The sequence below is a fragment of the Anomalospiza imberbis genome, chromosome 1 (assembly GCF_031753505.1).
Source record: "Anomalospiza imberbis isolate Cuckoo-Finch-1a 21T00152 chromosome 1, ASM3175350v1, whole genome shotgun sequence".
Taxonomy (NCBI): Eukaryota; Metazoa; Chordata; class Aves; order Passeriformes; family Viduidae; genus Anomalospiza; species Anomalospiza imberbis.
In genome coordinates, this window is record NC_089681.1 from 74,883,476 (window position 1) to 74,902,919 (window position 19,444).

At 37.6% G+C, this 19,444-nt stretch overlaps 1 protein-coding gene across 1 annotated transcript in view; it reads left to right on the plus strand.

Annotated features, from left to right (window-relative positions):
• Positions 1 to 19,444, plus strand: part of FBXL7 (F-box and leucine rich repeat protein 7) — a 173,556-nt gene that overhangs the window by 21,851 nt on the left and 132,261 nt on the right. Inside the window, exon 2 of the mRNA XM_068197018.1 lies at positions 17,868 to 17,957. Coding sequence (XP_068053119.1) covers positions 17,868 to 17,957 — 90 coding nt within the window. The remainder of the gene's footprint in view (positions 1 to 17,867; positions 17,958 to 19,444) is intronic.

The window sequence follows — 19,444 nt, forward strand, 5'->3', positions numbered from 1 at the left end:
TCTATGAGGCTGTCCTTGGGTAGCTTTTAATGTGAATAGTGTTTCTGGGCTCCTAAGGATATGTAAAGTTTTAGTAGTACTAATTCTCACTATAATTTGCATATAGTAACCCAATTAAAAAGGTCTAGTTAAAAGATGCTGTCCTTTAAAGAAAATATCAAACCTTTGGAATGAAAGAAATATAAGCATATGTAGTCTTAATGTTAAAAATAAAATTTGGCATTGGAATGCAGACAGTCATTGTGACTGATTCTGAGTGAGCTTGTAAGCCAGCTGGGGAATGTGTGACATTAAGCATACTGTAACCCATTATGAAGTCAGATTGTACTTAGAACTTTCCATGGTTCTTTAAGAATTCTGACTCAGCTATAAGTACAAATCAAAATATTATAGCTGGTAGCCAAACAATGCAGATCATTCATTAGAACACCTGTAGTTAAATAATTTTTTGATGGAAGGAGATTGAGAGGAGGAACTTTCTGAGATGAGATCTGACACCTCTGCCTTGCTAGCCCTAAGTGGTGTAGGTTTTTGTATAAGCAGGTGTGGTTCTCTGCTCAATTCAGGTGTTTCCTTGTCTTGCCTGACACAGTACTTCTCTCTACTCTATGTGTAGCAGGTTAGCAGTGAACTTTGGTGAAGACACTTTCCAGAAGTCTCATCCAAAATGTGGTGTACAGAAACAAGTGTTTGCTGAAGGTCATCAGGGCATCTTTTACCTCTTGCTTAGGTAGAATGGAAATTCTGATGACCCAGGAATATATTAATTGTGACAGGAGTAATCACATTCATAATATATACGAGATTCCAAAGTGTCTTCAGCTGTGTTTTGAAATCACTACAGTCATATGAATTTTGGTAGCCTGGATTTTTGTGGAGAATTTTAGCACCTACTTGTTAAAAATGTCTGACTCTACAGAGTTTCTTCAGAGTTAAAATGACTACGCATAGAAGAACTTAAAATCTGGTGTGTTGCATCAGATTAAATTTGAAATTTAGTGTTTGCTAACAGGTTTTAGAAAAATATATCTTTGTCATGAGAACAACTCATGCTGCAGATATTGTGTACAGCAGAGAAACTTTTAAAAGCTTCCAAATTTCCATAAGTTTTTGTTTGAGCATGCAGTGTGCTTGACAATCCAACCTTACATCTTCCCTGTAAGGTGCTTTGGAAACTGCTCAATTTAATGGGTTCTCGTGGCCAAGCATACAAAGTTTTTGATATATTTGAGGGTCTACAGGGCTTGTAATCTATTAGGTATTAGTAAAAATATGGGTTAGCTTTAGGGCAAGTAGCTTGAATTTCATAGCATTTCAATTAGTTTAGCTGCAGGTGTTATTGCTATTATTGGTTTGTGGGTTTTCTTTTAGTTGTTGGGATTTGTTTGGGTGTTTTTTTGGGTGATTAGCTTTCAATTTTTACATGTGCAAATATAAATCTTAGTTGACCAACTTCATGTTCAAGTCCATTTTTATGGGGTTGGACAATAAATCAGTTCTTGTGTTCTTGGTCTTGGTGGCAACTGTTCTCTTTTATTTTTTTTTAATAAATTTTTAAAGGGAGAGGAGACCTTTGAAAATGGATTTGTCACATGTTTGGTGTCTTTTGTCTCCAAATACTATAAAAGAAAGTTTAATGTTTGACAGTTCACAGACAGGAAGCTGTAAGCTTTTGTGATGCTTGTGGTAATAGTTGTCATCATGTTGAACATGATGCTGCTGGGTTAGGTTTTCAAACTTTCTCAAGCTTAATTTTAGTGTAAAACTGTATCAAAACCAAGCATACATCAGTTTTAGTTCCTTGATAAAAGGCAACTCCGCCTTGTGTTGTTTGTTTAATGCTTCAGAAAGCAATTACTTCTTCCAAAGGGCAATGTCTTCTACTGGACAGTACCTGCCGGCTCACTGCAGCTCTTGGCTGCCTCACCTCCTTTTCCCCTACTGCCAGTAGTCCTGGCAAACCTGTCTCCTGAAATGAGATGTCTTTGGGCGAACAAAACTTTGGTTGATGTGAAGAACACATAGTAAGGTGTTTTCAAGAGGGAATTGCAACAATGGTGATGCTACTGGTGGTGTTTCCTCAGAGACCTGTCTTGTCTAGCATTTTCATTATTGACTTTGAACTAGGTGAGCCAGCAATGTGTGTAATGATGGGAAACATCCTTACTGCAAAAGGACCATAAACATAGTATGTTGACAGAACGTTGTGAGGTGGTAAAAGTAGAAATTGCTTGAACTCGGTGGTGCAAAATACTGAGTAGTGCAGGGAAGAGACCACGACAGTAAAACTTTTATTAGGTATCCCATTGATTGGAGGCAGCTGAAGAGAAGGGATCAAGAGTGTATTGCTCGACTGGCCATGGATTGTCAGCATGGCATAGCAGGGAGACTTGGGAAAGTCTACTGTACATCAGGGAAAGTATTTGCAATGAAAGAATACTAGAATCTGTGTAACAGATTCCTCCTTTTTAGAGGGCCAGAAAGGCAATATTGATCTAAACTAGAACACTCGTAGGAAATTGCTACTAGAGTGCTTGGAGAAATTGGGAATGGTATCTTACACATCAGGCTACCTTTAAGACTGTTGTGTTCAGGACTCTGAAACTAGGAATGGGTCTTGTTTCCCAGAGGTAGAACAAATGTTCTGGGTGGATATGCTTGATACATGCTTCTGGGGAGTCGTACTTGGTTCCTTTTCAAATGTTCAGACTGTTATAAATCCCTGATAGGTTAAAACCCCCCAAAAACTACTGAAAGTAGAAGTTAGAATGCTTGATCCCAGAAATGTAGTTTTAAAATTATCTTTTGGACCTGGCAGTGGAGAAGGGGATTGTATCTTAAAGCAAGAGTTCTTTAAGTTCTTAAGAGTTCAACTGTTAAAACGGCTCTGGCCTTTCTCTGTAACAGAGAAAGGCCAGAGGACCTCAGGACAAAGATAGTTTCTAGGTAAAAATGACCATCATGCTCGCTATTTTTTTATCTTCCTGTTAGGCCTTATGTTTGTGTCTGGAGAAATATGGTGGCGTGGCTGCTCTGTGGACCTTTGTTCATGGAAGAAAGCAATTAGGAAGAACCCCAATCATCTTTTCCTAATATTGGCTATACAGCTCTTATGTGCCTGAATTCAGTCTCCTATGGTTTTCACTGTTCTTGGAAAATGTGAGTGGTTTTTGTACTCCTGGGTGTAGACCACCCCATTTAGCCTGATTTTTGGCATCTGATGATATAAAATGTTGTATTCCTGGTAGATCAGGAGTGCTTACAGAGTAGGCACTGGGCCATAGGGGAAATGCTGCTATGAAGCACATCATCAGGCATCTGTGTCTCTTTGTCTGTTCTGTTGTGAGGTTTGCTTCAAAAAACGGCTGTTTAATTAAATGCCAGGACTCTTGCCAAATTCCAGCATGATGTAATTAAAACATTCTCCACAGGCAAGCTGTGACCCAGCATTCAGTTTGGATCAGAAACCTGATGCACCCTGGGGATCACACTCTTCGGAGGGTATTCTTCCAGTTTGAACAGAGACCAAAAGGGGGTGAACAGATGGGGAGCAAACAAGCTCATCTGCAGAACTGTTAGGTTTTCAGTGAGCTGTATCTTTTCCTCCTGCCTGTGCAGAAGGAGCAAATAGCCACTTTCAAGTACAGCTCAGTCATCCATCAGTTACTGATACTTCTGTGGGTTTTTAAAATGTTATGAAAGTTTGTCTACTTCAGTGCACTGTATCAGTACAGACTTGTTGGATGAAGAGCGACATGACCACCTACTTCATCCCCTGATTTTTACAACTTTTTAAAAAGAATAAGTCATTGTGGAAGATTGTGTGTGTCATGACCCTGCATTCCTTTGCAGGGATCCTGTTATATGTCACTTGGCAGTTTGTTTTACCCACTGTGGTGGGTACTTGATCAAGTTGAAGAGTTTTTATTCTCTGCTGGTTTTTTCAGTGAAAATTAGAATATTAACTGCTTGCTCTTGCCAGGAATAGGAGAAATAGCTTTCCCTGCAGACTTCTAGAATTGAAATGTTGGTTGTTCCTGCTGCTGGATTGCAGCAATAGAATACAATTCCAGTCCTCTGGAGCTTTTCTTCTTTGCTGAAAGAGTCAGATGGATATAGAAAAGCAGATTGGAGGAAACAACTAGTATTTAATACTAGTTGTCTTGATAGATATTTGCCTACCTACCAGTAGACTGCTTAAATCATGGAGACCTTCATCTGACAGACTAAAAGAGGGCAGTATACTTAGAGATTTCATGAGTTTGAAGAGTACCTTGGGAAAAGTGCCTGTGGATGTTCCTAGGGAGTAGATGAAATGGAAGGCTCTGAAAGAAGAGCTGTTTGGCTGTTTTGTTTTCAGGTGGCAGGAGAGGATATGGTAAATAGTGAATAAATCTCATGTCAAAAGTACCTCCGTTATGTCAGGTACTGCCTATGGATAGTTTTCATTGTGTTGATTTTTAAAGAGAGCAGTGCACACCATGCGAGTTTTTGCCCTAAGGCATTGTGTATCACTGGTGCATGTTCTGGAAAGGGAGACTGTGAAAGTGCTTAAGAAAGGTTGTTCTGCACTGTTGCAAGCTAGTGGAGTGGGATAATGACATATCCCTTTGAAATAGAGATAGTCTTACACAGTGAAAGGTCACCATGGGGACAGATCAAGCTTTATGTGATTGTTTCCTCAAAGAAAAAAGTTCCTTTTCAAAAACGTATTTACTAACAGTTGGTACATGCTTTTAAAGGTAGGAGAAAATGAAGAGTGTGATAGTAGACCTTTCTGAGAGGTGTGCTTTTCGTCAGAGTCAAATGTGATGACTGTGCCAGAAGTGTCTGCTGTTAGGCACAGTTAGTGGAGTTCAGAGATGGATCAACCTTTGTCTGACCTAGAACAGTGGACACATGCTCAGTATCCATCTCTTCCTTTGTGTGCCAAAACCACTTTGGCAAACCTTCTTCTATAGTTATGTATATTTTAAAATGCTTTAGAGATAAGATTCAAAATGTATTTTGTTGTTTCTGAGTGGACTGACTTAGTAAAGATATTTGTCATTAATAGATGCCTCTGTCTACAGCTTCAGATTTTGTAGTGATGCTTTCTGAAGCTGAGTTTAACTGAAATAAGAGTGTTTTTTACTTCAAAGAAAAGTGTGCTGTATTGCAAAGGAAAAAGTCAGAACACTGCAGAGTGAGAAGTAACCACTGAGAAAGCTTGAGGTGTTTGCTGACATCTGAAATCCAGATTATGAATTTCAAAACATTAGTAATACTGGTGCACTCGTTGCATTGTACAATTTGGATTTCTGAAGTGATCGCTGTGTGTGCATTTATATGCAGAAATCAGGTACCTCTCTGAGTTTTCAAGACAGCATGGATATTCAAATCACATTTATTCTTTTGGTTAAATTATGAATCGGTACTTGTGCTATGCTGGAATTGCAGCAGCAATCTGTCCAAAACTTACTTTCCTAAAGCAACTTTGTTTTGGTAGCTATTGATTTTTATTTCAGACGTGTAGTATGAAACAGTATGAATATCTGTTACTACTGGAAGCATAGGAGGTATTTTTAGATAATAGTTATACAATCTCACCTCTGCTACCCAGCGTTTCAGATATTCCTACTTGTTTTCTGACATAGATATAGGACAAGTTTCACTTGTGTTCTTCACTTCTGTCTTTCCATCCTGTACACACTGCTGCTGCTTATGTTTTGAGCAAGTACCTTTTAATGACTTCTTTTGACAAGGGTTATGACAAGCAGTGGAAAAACAGGATGATTTTAAGCATTCCTGCCTTCTCTCAGGCCCGCTGGTAGTGGATGAACGTGTGCTTATCGGCACAAGTGGAAAAATCAGCCTGTTTGGTTTAAAATGCCTCTGATGTATGCTCCCTAGACAGAGTTAGTGGGTTTGCTTGTTCCAGGCTGGTCTAGGACTGCAATGGCCTTTCTCCTTCTGTAGGGTTTGTACCTATGTTTTAAAAAATGTTAGCCTTAGATGTCCTTTAATGAAGGTAAGGAGTACCCAAGGAAGTAGCAGATAATACTTAATCACATGAGAAATCACTGCTTCAGTATTAGTTTCAGTATGTTGTTTAGTTTTAGAGAAGTCTGTTTCAGTAGAGTGATTGAATTTCAGTATTAATTTGCAAAAATTCCCTGAAACATGGAATTACTTTAGCATTTCAGTTACATTTTGCACTATGTACTAGTGTAGTATCTCGACCTTCTGAAGGCCCTTTCTGTGTTAGATCAATGGTTTAGCTCATAGATTTCACACTGAACAGCACAGTGGAGAATGAGATAAATCAGCAAAACTTCTAGCTGGCTTGGACAAACAGTTTTGCTCCTGTTGTCGTGGTACAGATAATTTCTGAAGACTAAATTTTAAGATGAGTAAATCAGGTTCTTGGCATGGCATGGTGTATTTCTCAAACTGTAGTGTTACAGTGACATTTAGTTAAAACCTATGTCTGAAAAAGAATGATATGAGTTGTTAGCAGCTCTCTTAAGTGTAGTTAGCCTAGGATAAGCTGTCCTTTTAAGAGGATATTGTGGAAATGAGCACTGGAGCATGCTTCCTGCACCTGTGGCTCTTTGACATCATCTGTGTTTTGATCTGATATGCAGCCATGGACATGCCAAGACCAGAGAGGTGCAGGTGTTTCCCTCTGGCTCATGTAAACTATATGCTTCCCTGGAAGTAAAATGCAGCTTGTTATAGCCTACAACTACGAAAGTAGATGCTTAGTAGTTAGGGAAGTTCTTGGGTATGAAAAGTGCCAAATGGCACTAGAAAGAGATTTTCAAAGAGGAGGGACTGGGAGGAAGTGCACAACTGTTGTCAGTTCCCAGCACATAACTACTCTGCTCCATGCTCTACGTCTGTGTGTAAAAGTCCAGATTTGCTCTGTCTGCTAGCAAAAATGTACTAATGGGATTGTAAATTTTATTAGACTTACTTGCTAGAAATCATCAGACAGGTTGGAGCAAATGCAGGAAGATGCAAACTAAATCCCAAATAGCTGAACATCTCTACTCCACACTAGAAAGACACTTTGAGAATGTTTCTTGTCAGACAGATTGCAGTCAAGGAGTTGGAACAGTTTTCACAGAAATGAGTTAGTGATGGTGAATGCTATTAGCAAAATGAAGCTAACCAGAGAGACTGAAAGAATTGGGAAGAGTTGAGTTTTGTTGTTCAATGGCAAAGGCATTCACTAATGTTTGGCTACTCTTGCCCAACAGATCTGCCAAAAAAAAGCTGCTGTCCTGGGCATTGCTCAGTTTGGTTTGGTTCATCAGGCCCATCTTTCCAAGAGGATTTAGGGGCTGATCCTTAAGTAGAACCATCTTCACATTATACTGCATAGGTAGCTTAGCTGGTTTCAGGATGATAAAAAAGCCATTAAAATGTATAATTGAGTGGAAGTTTATGCAAGGAGAGAACCAGAAGTATCTTGTAGATAGTGTGCTTGGGCCTTATCCTGTTGACCACAGATCCTGGTCTGTGTTTGCCATTAGCCTCAGCCCGTCTGACATCCCCATTTGGATTTCTAGTTTCCTTCTCATGTTACCAACCTGATTATTGAAAGCAGTTTTTGTATAATAAGCTGTTTCTTCTGTAATAATTGCCATTGCATTGTACCACTTTATATGCTGTCTCTCATCTTTTAAGTTGAATCACCTCAGTTATTACAAGTCTTAATAATGGTTGAATAGTTGTATGGTTGTGGATTTTGTGGTGGTTTTTTGTTTGTTTGGGTTTTTTTTAAATTTTTGGGGTTTGTGTTGATTGTTTGGTTTGGGCTTTTTGCTTGGGGTTTTTTATGGTATTGTTTTGTTTTGTTTTGTTTTTGGCTGGGAAAAATTCTCTAAAATGATCCATGTTTCTTTGGTGTGGCTTCTGTTAGTTTTTTGCCAGTACTGATTAATTTAAAAACATGTGCAAAAGTGTGATCAAGAAGCAGAGATGATTCCCTGAGTGTTTTGAGAGTGCTCACATGACAATGTAGTGGTGAAGATTTGATATCAAATGACAGTATATTAATGCAAGCAGCACGTCCTCTGTCCTCTTTTCTGTACAGGTAGTGAGTTGGCTCAGAGAAAGAAACTTAGGATGAATTAAAGAAAATTGAATTAAAGAGTCAGTGTGATGCTGGGCAGGCAGGATGATCGGGAGCTGGAGACTGGCCCTGCTGCACCATTGCTGGTTCCCAGAAGCCATCCAGACAAGAACATCAGGAGCAAGAGATTTTTTTTTAACTGTCATGTGTAGTGGTCATTGGCATGCAATGTTTCTGCTCTCTTTCCTTCTGCTGGAGATGTACCTTAGTTTCAGTATTCTTTTTTCTCCCTGTAATGAGATGCTAATACTGAATACTGCAAGAATGAGTTATACCAAAGAGCAGAACTACTTATTGTTGGTTCTGCTGGAAAGAAAGGGGGATGAAGCATATCTTTTCACAAAGACATTAGATAAAACACTTTTCATAGCAGTGCCTTTTTATTTTTTTATTTTAATTTTTTCAGGATTATTCAGTTCTATTAGAGCTTTATGGATATACTTCAGAAGGAATTTTATAATTCTCAAACTGTAACCAATCAATCTTTATGACAGTGGCATGCATACTACTAAATTGTGAGAATTAAAAACATTTTAAAATTAAATACTGAATTAGTTAGAATATATTAGTTACCTCTGTCTTTTTTACCTTAATGTGTCCTCCTCCCACCTAAAACTCTGTGAATTGTAAATTACATGGCCCTGGTGAAGGAAAAGGGCCATTTAGGGCAAGCTAAAGAAGTGTCCTTTGTTTTTGTGTTGCTGGTTTGTTGGGATACCTTGGAGTATGCTGTGATTAAAATAGATGAAGAAGTTGTAATGCCTTGAGAGAGATACATTTATCTCTCTCATTTATATTTAACTCTCTTATGAGAGTTTTCATGCCATGTTTTCATGTTTTCTGACAGGAAGGTTTTTTTTGTGAAAGAGCACTGAAATATAGATAATGATGCAGAAGGAATAAAAATGCTGAATTGGCACTGAAAGCACAGTATCTCTATGTGGAATAACTATCCTACTCATATTCTGGGGGTAGATGAGCCTCTGTGTTGTTTTGGACAAATTTTACTCTCAGCGTTCAGGCAGTGACTGCTGTGGCAAATTACAGTAGTGTGTACAGTCTCTGTATAGAGCTGAGACTAGAAGATTAATTTATGTAATGGAAACTACAAAGAGTTTTCAATAGGAATAATGGAATTCTGTATTATATTAAAATTACCTGTTAAAACTGTGTTTTTAAAAAAAATCAGACAGGTACTGGGTCTTTTTGTTTTGTGGTTTTGTTAGTTTTTTTTTTTCATTTTCAGCGCAATCATTGCCAGATATCTGTGGTTAGTGCAACATTAGAACTTTGCATTTCATAGAATTCAGAGAAAAAAGAAGAAGAAATCTAAAACTGATTGCCAAATGTATTGTGTGAAGCCTTAGTTTGATTTCTTATGAAAGTATGGCTTCTTTCTTTCATACTCTTGTTTTTAACTCAGTTATTATGTGCTGATGATATTAGTTTCTAAACCTGCTAGCATGAGGCTTGTCATTTTGCCAAACTTGACAGTCAGTTAAAAAAGTAGGGATATTTCTCAAGTATGTAGGTTCTCTCCTATTAGTTGCCTTTAAGATACCACTCTCTATCACTATATGCCTTTTTCACAAATCTGTGTCATTTAGTTTTTGTAATCCCACTATTTTTCAAAGTCTCCTTCTACTTGCATCCTTGAGTCAACCATTTCCCTTTCCCCCTCTTCCCCTCCCTGTATCCATCAGTAAAGAAAAGCTGGAAGTGACTGTGCTTATCTAAAAGAGTAGGGTGATCCTTGTCTGCTTTTCCTTAACTGTCATGTTCTTTTGTTCTTCTTTAAGTAAAGAAGTCATCTTAGGCTGTCAGATCTGTATTCTCATGTGAAAGATTTTTGTATCACTTTTCACAGTGTACACTGATACCAGAGTACTGGGTATGATGTCTTGATAAAGGTTTTTCACTTCTTCAGATCTTTACCATTAACTCTGACTTAAACAGCTGTCAATAGTCAAGCTGAATATTTGGCAGATATTATGAGGTTGATTTTTACGGTGTTACTGTGTACTACACCAAAAAAACTGCTCCCCCAGCACTGCCACAGCAGGCGCTTCAACCTGGGGGTTTCTTCTGCTTCCACTGTAGCCGATTGAGCAGTGAAATTGATAGTGTTAAGTTTAATATTAATATTTTTTGTTTAGATCTTGGAACTAGTTTGTGAAAATCTAAATACAGATCTTAAGTGTAAATGGTATTATTGTGGAAGACAAACATGTATTTGTGGGTTTGATTTTGTACTACTGAACTATATTATGAAATTCAGACATAGACCAAATATTTGATGCGTTCCAATGCAGTAACAGGTTGCAGCCACTTCAGAATCTATATTGGAGTTCATCCTCTCAGGTTGCCTCCACTCTTTGGCATGTCTCATGCAATAAAGTGCAAATGAAGTCTCTACCAATTTATATTTGATATTGAACTGGATAGTCATTGCCTTTTCTGAATGGAAAGGATTAGTTTTTTGCTTAAATTGCAAGAGAACTGGGAAAAACCAAAACTGAAGTAGCCATTAGTGGTGAATTTGTCAATGAAGTATCTTTCTCTGAGAAAGTATAAAACAAGAAAAAGAGTTTTGATTTAATTGTGTTTATTTCTTGTGTTGTAATTTTTTATGGCTGTTGGATTAAAATAGTGGAGTTAACATTAGGTAATAAATTTGAGAGCATTATATCTTGAGTAAATGCCCATCTTAAAACAAGGTGGTGATTGGATGACAACTTGTAATGGAAAGTCCTATATTGAATGAATAAACATTTTCTAAGAAAATTCTGTGATTGGTAGGAAGGCCAAAGTTTTATTCCCCCTGTTTCCTTGGCAAAGTAGAAGGTTACAGAGTGGGAACCATATATGAAATAGGCTGAGCCATTTCAGTGGAAGATAACATTTTAATACTTAGTTGAGAGACATGCTAGTCCTGCTAAGTAGTAAAAAAGGATGTTAAAGATTTCTCATCTTGTTTTCTCACTTTGAGTTCAAATAAGCAAAGTACTTACATTCTTTCTTTCTCGGGCAGCCTAGACTAAACAGTTCATGGGGTTCTATCATTGTGTGTTTGAAAAGTAGAGCTTAACACTTGGAGTGGGTGCAAAGTTTGGCTGCAAATAAGCATTACCTTCTGGCATGCAGTCTGCTTAGCAGGTGTGAAGAAAGGGCTCAAAGTAGTTTGATGCATTATTGATTCTTTATAAATCTAGCAGTTTTGTGTGTTGTTTTTCATTCTGTATGGTGAAATCCTTTGATAAAGCAGACATGTACTGTCTTCAAAAATTAGGGTGACCTTCATAATCCCATATAAGAGTTCTTGGTTTACAAACCTCATCAGTGAGTGCTGAAGTTCTGTCAAAAAGGGATAATATCTAGAAAAGATACTTTCATCTGTTAGATAGAGGAGGCAATACGTGTCCTGCCTCTGTTTAGTCATTAGATTAGATGAGTCCACTTGAAAACTTCATTAAATAAAGCCTTTAGCATTCTAAACTCATAGTGAGTTATTTAGCACCTGGATGAGAGTTAAAGATGTCCTGACTACAAACCCAGTAGGCTTCTAGCACAGCAATTAGAATCTATGACTATGCGAACAATTTTATTTAAGCTTCATGATTTTAATCCAGATGTTCTGAAGTCTTGCCTTGGTCGTAACAAATATCATTCTGCTAAACAGTTCTGAAAAATTCAGTCTCCCACCTGCCCTTTAATGTTCTCAAACTTTTTGCAGTATAGTGGATAAACTATTGTGTCATGCTAGCTGCAGAACTTCCACAGCCATATTTACATCAGAATTAAATAATGCTTATTGCCTTCAAGTGGCTTCTTGTATCTGCTTGTAACACTGCTTCAAAAAGGTGACACTAAGGACCTCTGGGCTTCCGTGCTCCGAGGAGCTCAGCCATGCCCTGTGGTAGGGCCAGTGGAGCTGGCTGGTACCTGCACCTGGAAAAAGTTCCTAAAAGAAATAAAAAACATAAGGTGACTTACTCCCTACCGGAGATATGTTAATGTAGCCTGTTGGCATTTGCAGGAGGTTTTGTCGTGTGCTGTGGTACTTGAGAAGGTGAGGCAGGCACTGACTGGAAGAACAAAACTGGCCAAATTGGCCTGTGGGAGCTGAATTGAAATTTCGCTTAAAACTTGCAGAAATGCTGCAGAACTAAGTGTACTATTTCATAGCTAAGTTATGCCAGATTTCACAGCCAAATTTCACAATCATGAAACCTGGAGTTGTGGTTTAAAAATAAAACAAAGTAATGTAAAAATGCTTATGGAGATTCCACTCATTAAAGTTTTAAGAAATATTGTCCCAAAGTAGCAGTGATAGCACATATCTGCAAACTCTTCAAACTTCAGTGTGCTCCCTGTAAAATATTCAGTTTATTTCATTTCTTTGGGATTGGAGTTTACTGCACAAGTTGTCTTATTGTATCCTGACAAATGTTGGGTGGAATGAAATTTGGAGCCTGCTTGTTATATTGGCACGTGTTTTAATTTGGAAAAAAAAGAGCAAGCTTTAGAGCCATACTCCTAAGATTTTAGGGCAGGAGGTACGTGAATCTGTAAATAAATATATTTCATCCTGAAAACAGTTCAGTAAGTAACAATGCTTGTAGGTAGGTTAACTTTTAGTGTTGAAACCGTGGTAGTTTGGTCACCAGTTAAGAATTAATAGATGGAAACCAGTTTTATGACATATAATTTCCATTGGTAAAAATGCTAAGTTAAAGGAAAATGATTGTCCGAAGTGTGTAGTCCAACTTTTCCTGTACTTGGGATAAATGAATTGATGTATTGCATCTTTAAAGGATGCTTTATAGCCACAAAGCCTAAGTACTGCACTAGGCTGCTTATTTCCATGGGAATGTTTGGAAACATACTGGGAGCCTGCAGTCTTTGGAGAGGCAGATTGTAAAGAGATACACTTGAGGTTTTGGTGACTTGGACCAACATAATGTGTGTCATGGAAACAAGAGAAGGAAAAGAGATTTTTCTTTCCTCTTGAATGATCCCTCATGCTTTGAGGTTTGGATTGATTTTTTTTTTTTCTGGATCTCTTCTTGATGTGGTTGGCATGTATTTGATTTTAAAAGAACTTCTCTGAAGATACAAAAGAGAAAGTAATGATCATCTGGTAGGAAAACCATGCACATATGCAGTTTCATGTTGAGAAGTTTAATTTGAATAATGTCATTTGGATAAGAATTGGTGGCTTAAGTAAACAAAATTTTCAGACTTTTTACATCAAAGTCATTGTAATATAACACTCCTGGAGAGTTAAAAAGATTAATGGATATTCTGGACTTAATTGTTTTCTGCTCTCTTTTCCTAAATGATTATTTTGTTTTTCTGTTTTGGCATTTTGTCTAATGTTTCACTGCAGCATGGCCAAGCAGTGGATTTGGCCCTACTATCCATTTAATTCCTGAGGTACCTGTCACTGCCTGCTGAAGAAAGATGTCATCATATAAAAACTTGATGTCAAGAGAAGTACTGCTGTTACTTTCCAGGGTGACATGTAAGAAACAATGGTCCGGTCAGCCTGTCTTTATGAGACCTTAGAAGGATGTGTAAAATATGGCCTGCAAATGCCCATATACCACAATCCAAGGCAAACGTGCTGCAAAAAAACATAGTAAAATTGTTCCAGAGCAAGTGAAGGGGACTCACTGCTGTTCAGACTAGGACAGGCTTTGCATATGTGGTTCCAAAAATAGTTTTTCAGTGTCATATAGCTATAGGCTGAGCTTTCCCATGGAATTTTAAATCACATTGATTCTATCCTGACTGATTTGGGATATCTTTGACACTTCTCAGCAGTGAGTATGACTAGTAGAATCCAAAGTTGGCAAAACTGAAGATAGCAAACACTTTTATAAAACAAACACAATGTTGTAATGTTGTAGTCAGACATCTGTGATGGTAAAAATAAAATTAAACACATTATTTTAATAGTCATGATTTAAAAAGGGACAAGGTGAATTTAATAAAACTGTAGGGCTACTGAGTAGAAAGATGTCTGTGGCTGAAAACTTCCGTGGGTTACAAAGACCTGAAGACAATGTTCAGGAGAAGTATCTGTTATATGCTTTCCTGATTCTAGCTTTCTTTCCAGCAGGATCAAAATGTAATCTGCAGGAAATAGCGTACTAGGTTAGATATCTGGGTCTTGTTCCTATGACTATTGTAAGATTTTTGGCTCTAGTAGATGGAAAAAAAAAAAAACAAACCTACATTTGCTTCTTCAGAAGCAGGTCAGAGACATGATTTGAATTGCAACTGTGTGGCTGTGTGATTCTTTGCAGGTGCTGTGAAGTACATGCTGCCTTCACTCCCAGTGTGAATTTTGTTGTATTCTAGGAAAATAGATTTCTTCTATCATATCTATACACTACCATAGTGCAGTTTCCTTTCTTGTGGATTGCAGCTTCTGGTTTAGAAATAAAGAACAGTTGACTGTATGAAGGAAACTCTAGATGATTGCAAGTCATGTTAGGGAAGCTTTTGGCAGACCTTTAATTTGTTTAAGCAGAGGATCAAATACAGTCATTATTGCTGCAGTCTTTGCAATATTGCCCTCTGTTTGAGCCTTCTGGTTGTCATTGCATTAGAACCCTTGTCAGGGTATATTTATGTGCAATGACTTTTTCTCAGTCCACTTTTTGAATTGGAGAGGAACTTGTGTCTGGAAACCAGTGTTATGCTGTGCTTTAACTTTTCCCTATGGCATTAGGGAAATCGGCAGTCTTTGAATTTCTGTGATTCTAATATTCCATGTAATCGTTTAGGTTGGAAAAGACCCTTACAACCGAGTCCAACTGTGAACCCAGCGCTGCCAAGTCCATCACTAAACCGTGTCCCTAAACGCCACATCTACATGTCCTTTAAATGCCACCAGGGATGGTGATTCCACCACTTCTCTGAGCAGCCTGTTCCAATGCCTGAACAACCTTTCAGTGCAGAATTTTTTCCTAGTATCGAACCCAAACCTTCCCTGGCACAACTTGATGACATTTCCTCTTGTCTGTCACTTCTTACTTGGGAGAAGAGGCGAACTATGATCTCCAGGCTGAACAGCTGCTGCTCTCCTAGCCTTTCCTCTTTAGAGAATACTTAAATACTGCTATGTTTTAGCTCTGGCATGTGTACATGAGTATGCAGTAGCCAAATCTAGCCAACTCGAAGCTTTGTTTTGCACTGAAAAAAAAAGCAAAAGAAAAGATATATAGTGTCAGCTAGTCTATTTGAAACACATTGAAAATTACTAGAAAGTACCTCCTGCTTTCCCCTTGTCTGAATGGAGCATTTCAGAGTTGGCGTTGAGGAAAAAGGCTAGTTTTGGGGCTGTATACAGACAGAGAATACTCCATCTTAAAATATAATTACAGGTAGAACTGTACCCAACCAAAGCAGCAATTATAGTTTTTTTTCTTAGTTTATAGTTTTAAATTCTTGAAAGGCAATGAAATATTTTAAAGTTCAGGTAGATTTAAATAATAAATATCTACACTTACATCAGGCATTTCTCAATTTCTACAGAAGTGTGCAGTTGTAAATGTGTTGCTACTAGGTGTATTGACAATTAGTAGCTTATCGTAGGTAAAATATTTGGGTTATGCTCTTTGAGGTGGGCTTGTATTTGGGGTAAACAGAACTGCTACTGTTAATGGGGAGGTATGGAACCTGGGAAACATTCACTTTGTGAAAAGAACCCATGCCAGATATGACCATCTTGCAACTCTGCTGTTATTTGGTATCACTGACTTCCTTTTCCTCTTCCCTCCCCACGAAAAGATAAGTTCTTTTTTAGAGGAAATCCTGTTTATTTGCTTTGAGGAAATATTTTTTTTTCTTTCTATTTATCTGTTAAGGAATGCTGATACCCCTTGGATTTTTTTTTTTGCCTCTGCAGTTGCAGTTTTTGATACATAAGGAGTTGCTGGTAGTGGCAATACCACCTAAATACCTTTCCTGTCAGTATTGATTTGATTATCAGCCACTGCAGGTGTTTCTTGGCCTCTTCCTGGGAAAGAGCATCTAACATCTACCCTTCCCTTTATCTTCTGCCTTTCTTCTACTACAAACCTCATTGCCTTAGCCGTGGAGTTATTTTGGGGAAGTAATTTCTATAAAGACCACAGTCTTCTATTACTCCAACTCATGTCACTGCTTGAGAGGAATTGAAGATATTCTGGAAGTGCTGCTTCTTGGTTTTGCCTAACTTCTTAAAGGAATGTAAAATGCAGTTAGTGAATCACTGGAAATACACTTTTTTCTTTCTCTTCACCCTGCCCGACTACTAGCTTTAGCCATTTATTTTTTAATGTTCTTTTGGTCATTTTAATATCCTTTCACTCCAGTTTGATTCAAAGTCCTTTCTCAAATCTAAGCATGTTAATTTAAGCAACTTTCTGTGAAGGATGATTCTCTAGGGCTGACTGACGGATTAAGTGGCAGTACCTTGGTTGTGAAACAACCTAGATTTGCACATTTTCCAGTTGTTTTCCATTAAAACTTAAATCCTTGTTCTGTTGTGGCACCTTTAAAAAGCAAACCTCTCCCTTACATCTAAATGTTATGAAAACCAGGCATACTGTAACCCAGAACCCCAAGGAATGCTTGATTGAAATAGCAGATCAGAAAAATCTCTTGCTAACATTCCTGTGACTGTGGGTTTACTCAAGTGACAGAAACTTGGTGTCAGCTAGCTTTCTGCATACAGATTAATTTTGGTCAAAAAAAAAAAAAAAGGTCTTAAAGGCTTCAGTGATGCAGTGTTGTGGGGATAGGTAACTTTTTTAAATGTAACAGTATTCACTGCATTTCCTCTCTCTAGAATTATCCCACTTATTGCCCATTGTGTGGTTGGTCTGGTTCCTGCTGCAGAGTAGAGCAGTATTCCCTGTTAGTAATTACTGAGATTGAGTAGAATGAGTGAAGGGAAGCAGAAGTGACTCCTTAGATCCTCACAGGAAAACAAAAAGACAGCTTTGGTTTAGCCAACTCTGTTCTTCTGTAGTATCTATATAGGTTAATTTTTAATATGTATTTGGATTTCTTTTGTTTGTAACTTGTATCTAGAATTTGACCTTCTGCATATATGTCTGAAGACAGTGATGTAGGAAATTCAAGAAAAGCTTTTAAGAGAGAAACAAGAGAAGAAACATCCATAGGTTATGATTTACAGTTAAACCCCCCCCACCATTAGTGAGAAGTTAATTTTGAAATGGTGTATTACATCATGGAGTGAGTATGGTGAAGGAGAAAACACATACCTTGCTTTCATTTTCACATGACCAAATGACTTGAATACATGATGTGAACACATAAAACAGAAATCTAAACTCTTTAACATATTTTGCATGTAACCCTTTTTCTTGATCTGTTAGAGGTATTTGAATTAGTAAACTGAGCATTTAAGTTCCCCTAATATTGTTGATCACAAACATTTAATTTTCAACAGAGCTTTGTAAGTATGTAGTGAGAGGCCCTGTGGCATAGGAGACTATTTGCAGCCTTAATACATGTGAAGATGCATGTGCTAGAAGTTACAGTGCAGTGAATTCCTATTCTGGTGTGTACAAAATGAACATCAGCTGCTTTAAACCTAGTTTAAAGCTTCCTGGAATTGTTCCAGGTTCAGATATTGAAGGTCTTTCTATTTCAGAGTTGATACTCATGTTTGTTCTCTCTCTCCCTCCCTCCCTCCCTCCCTTTCCACCTCTTTCTCCTTCTGCAGGCAAGGGCAGCTCAAGCATCTCATCCGACGTGAGTTCAAGTACGGATCACACACCCACCAAAGCCCAGAAGAATGCAGCTACCAGTGAAGGTAAGCAGCTGGTGCTCATTACCCAGGTCAGGCCCCCCAGCAGAATCCTAGCAGTTTTCAGAAGAAGAAACTCTCCTCCTCATTCCTTCTGTGTAGAGTAGCATTGGTCTGCTAGAAATCCAAAAGCAGTTCTTCCTTTAAACAGTTTTCACTTCTACCTGTGGTAGTTTCTGACTTGAATTTGTGACAAAGGATTTAAGGTACGTCTGCAGAACCCATATGTAGAGAGTGAGGAGTCATTTTATATGCCGCTTTTTCAGCAAAGGCTTTTACATTTAAGGTTTTATGTGGTATTATTTTGCAATTATATTTGAAGGGTATGCTTGATGGAAGCTTTTTGACATACAATTTAGGTCAAATATCAAAATTGTTTTCATACTGTGAACACCATGAAAATGTGAGTTGTTTGAGACAAGTTTTTCAAAAGTGTAGCTGTGGACATGCTGACCTGACAGATTTAATTAGGTCAATACACCTCACCTCAGTTACTGGAATATGTCACCACCAAGGGCTAGAGTTTTGATGTCCAGGGGAAGGAGATTTTGTATCTGTCAGTATCTGTACAATGTTGTACTAACTGGTCTATGAACAGAGAAATGCTGATTCTTCCTTTCTGACTTCTTACATGTGAGGAGGTGTGCTCTGTTAAATAGAAGTCTATTTGCCCTAGTTTTTATAATTGTGTCTTTTAAGGCTGAGAGGAAATAACTATATATAGTTTAATGATGTAAGCCATAAGGATTTGTAAAAATTCTGCATTTATATGCCTTAACTAGTGTTTCTATGTAACTGTTGTAATTATTTGGTTTTACTCGGTAGTAATTAAATTATAATTCTGATTTCTTACACTTCTGTCACTACAAATTAAGTTACAAGCTCTGATTGCTTTCAGTCTAGTTTTATTTCTTATGGTTAAAGGAAGTCAGACTTTTGAATAGTTCTAGTGTGGCAAGTCTGACTATGACTGTAGAATCTGTTCAGTAAAAGCAGTTCATGTAAGTAATTAATGACCACATAAATCACAAGAGTTCTGTTGTTTGGCATGCATAATCCCATACCAAGAATGAATATCTGGCACCTATGAATCATAAGAAATACTAGTTTAGAATCTGTGCTTTTTAGTCCACCCAATAAATTTAACAACAACAAAAAAAATGGTTATTAATAAGTTGAATAGTAGACTTCATGTTTCTCTAAACCTTAGAGTCAAAAGTTCTGAGGTACCTGAAAGAGGTGAATTACCAGGACACAAAAAAAAATTAGGAAATAAATTCTCTTTATGACAGCCAGGAATGAAAAAGAAAAGAAACCACAAAAGAAGAGTGGAAACTCTGAAGTCAGTACTTAATAATTGATTTGAATTTCTTTTCTACTTCAGTCTGTAAAGCAGTTTTTTTTCCTTGGATTCAAATATGATAATGCAAAATAATCCTGTACTAATCTCTGTGATTTCTGTTCTTAATTCAGTCCATTATTGAGCCAGTGAA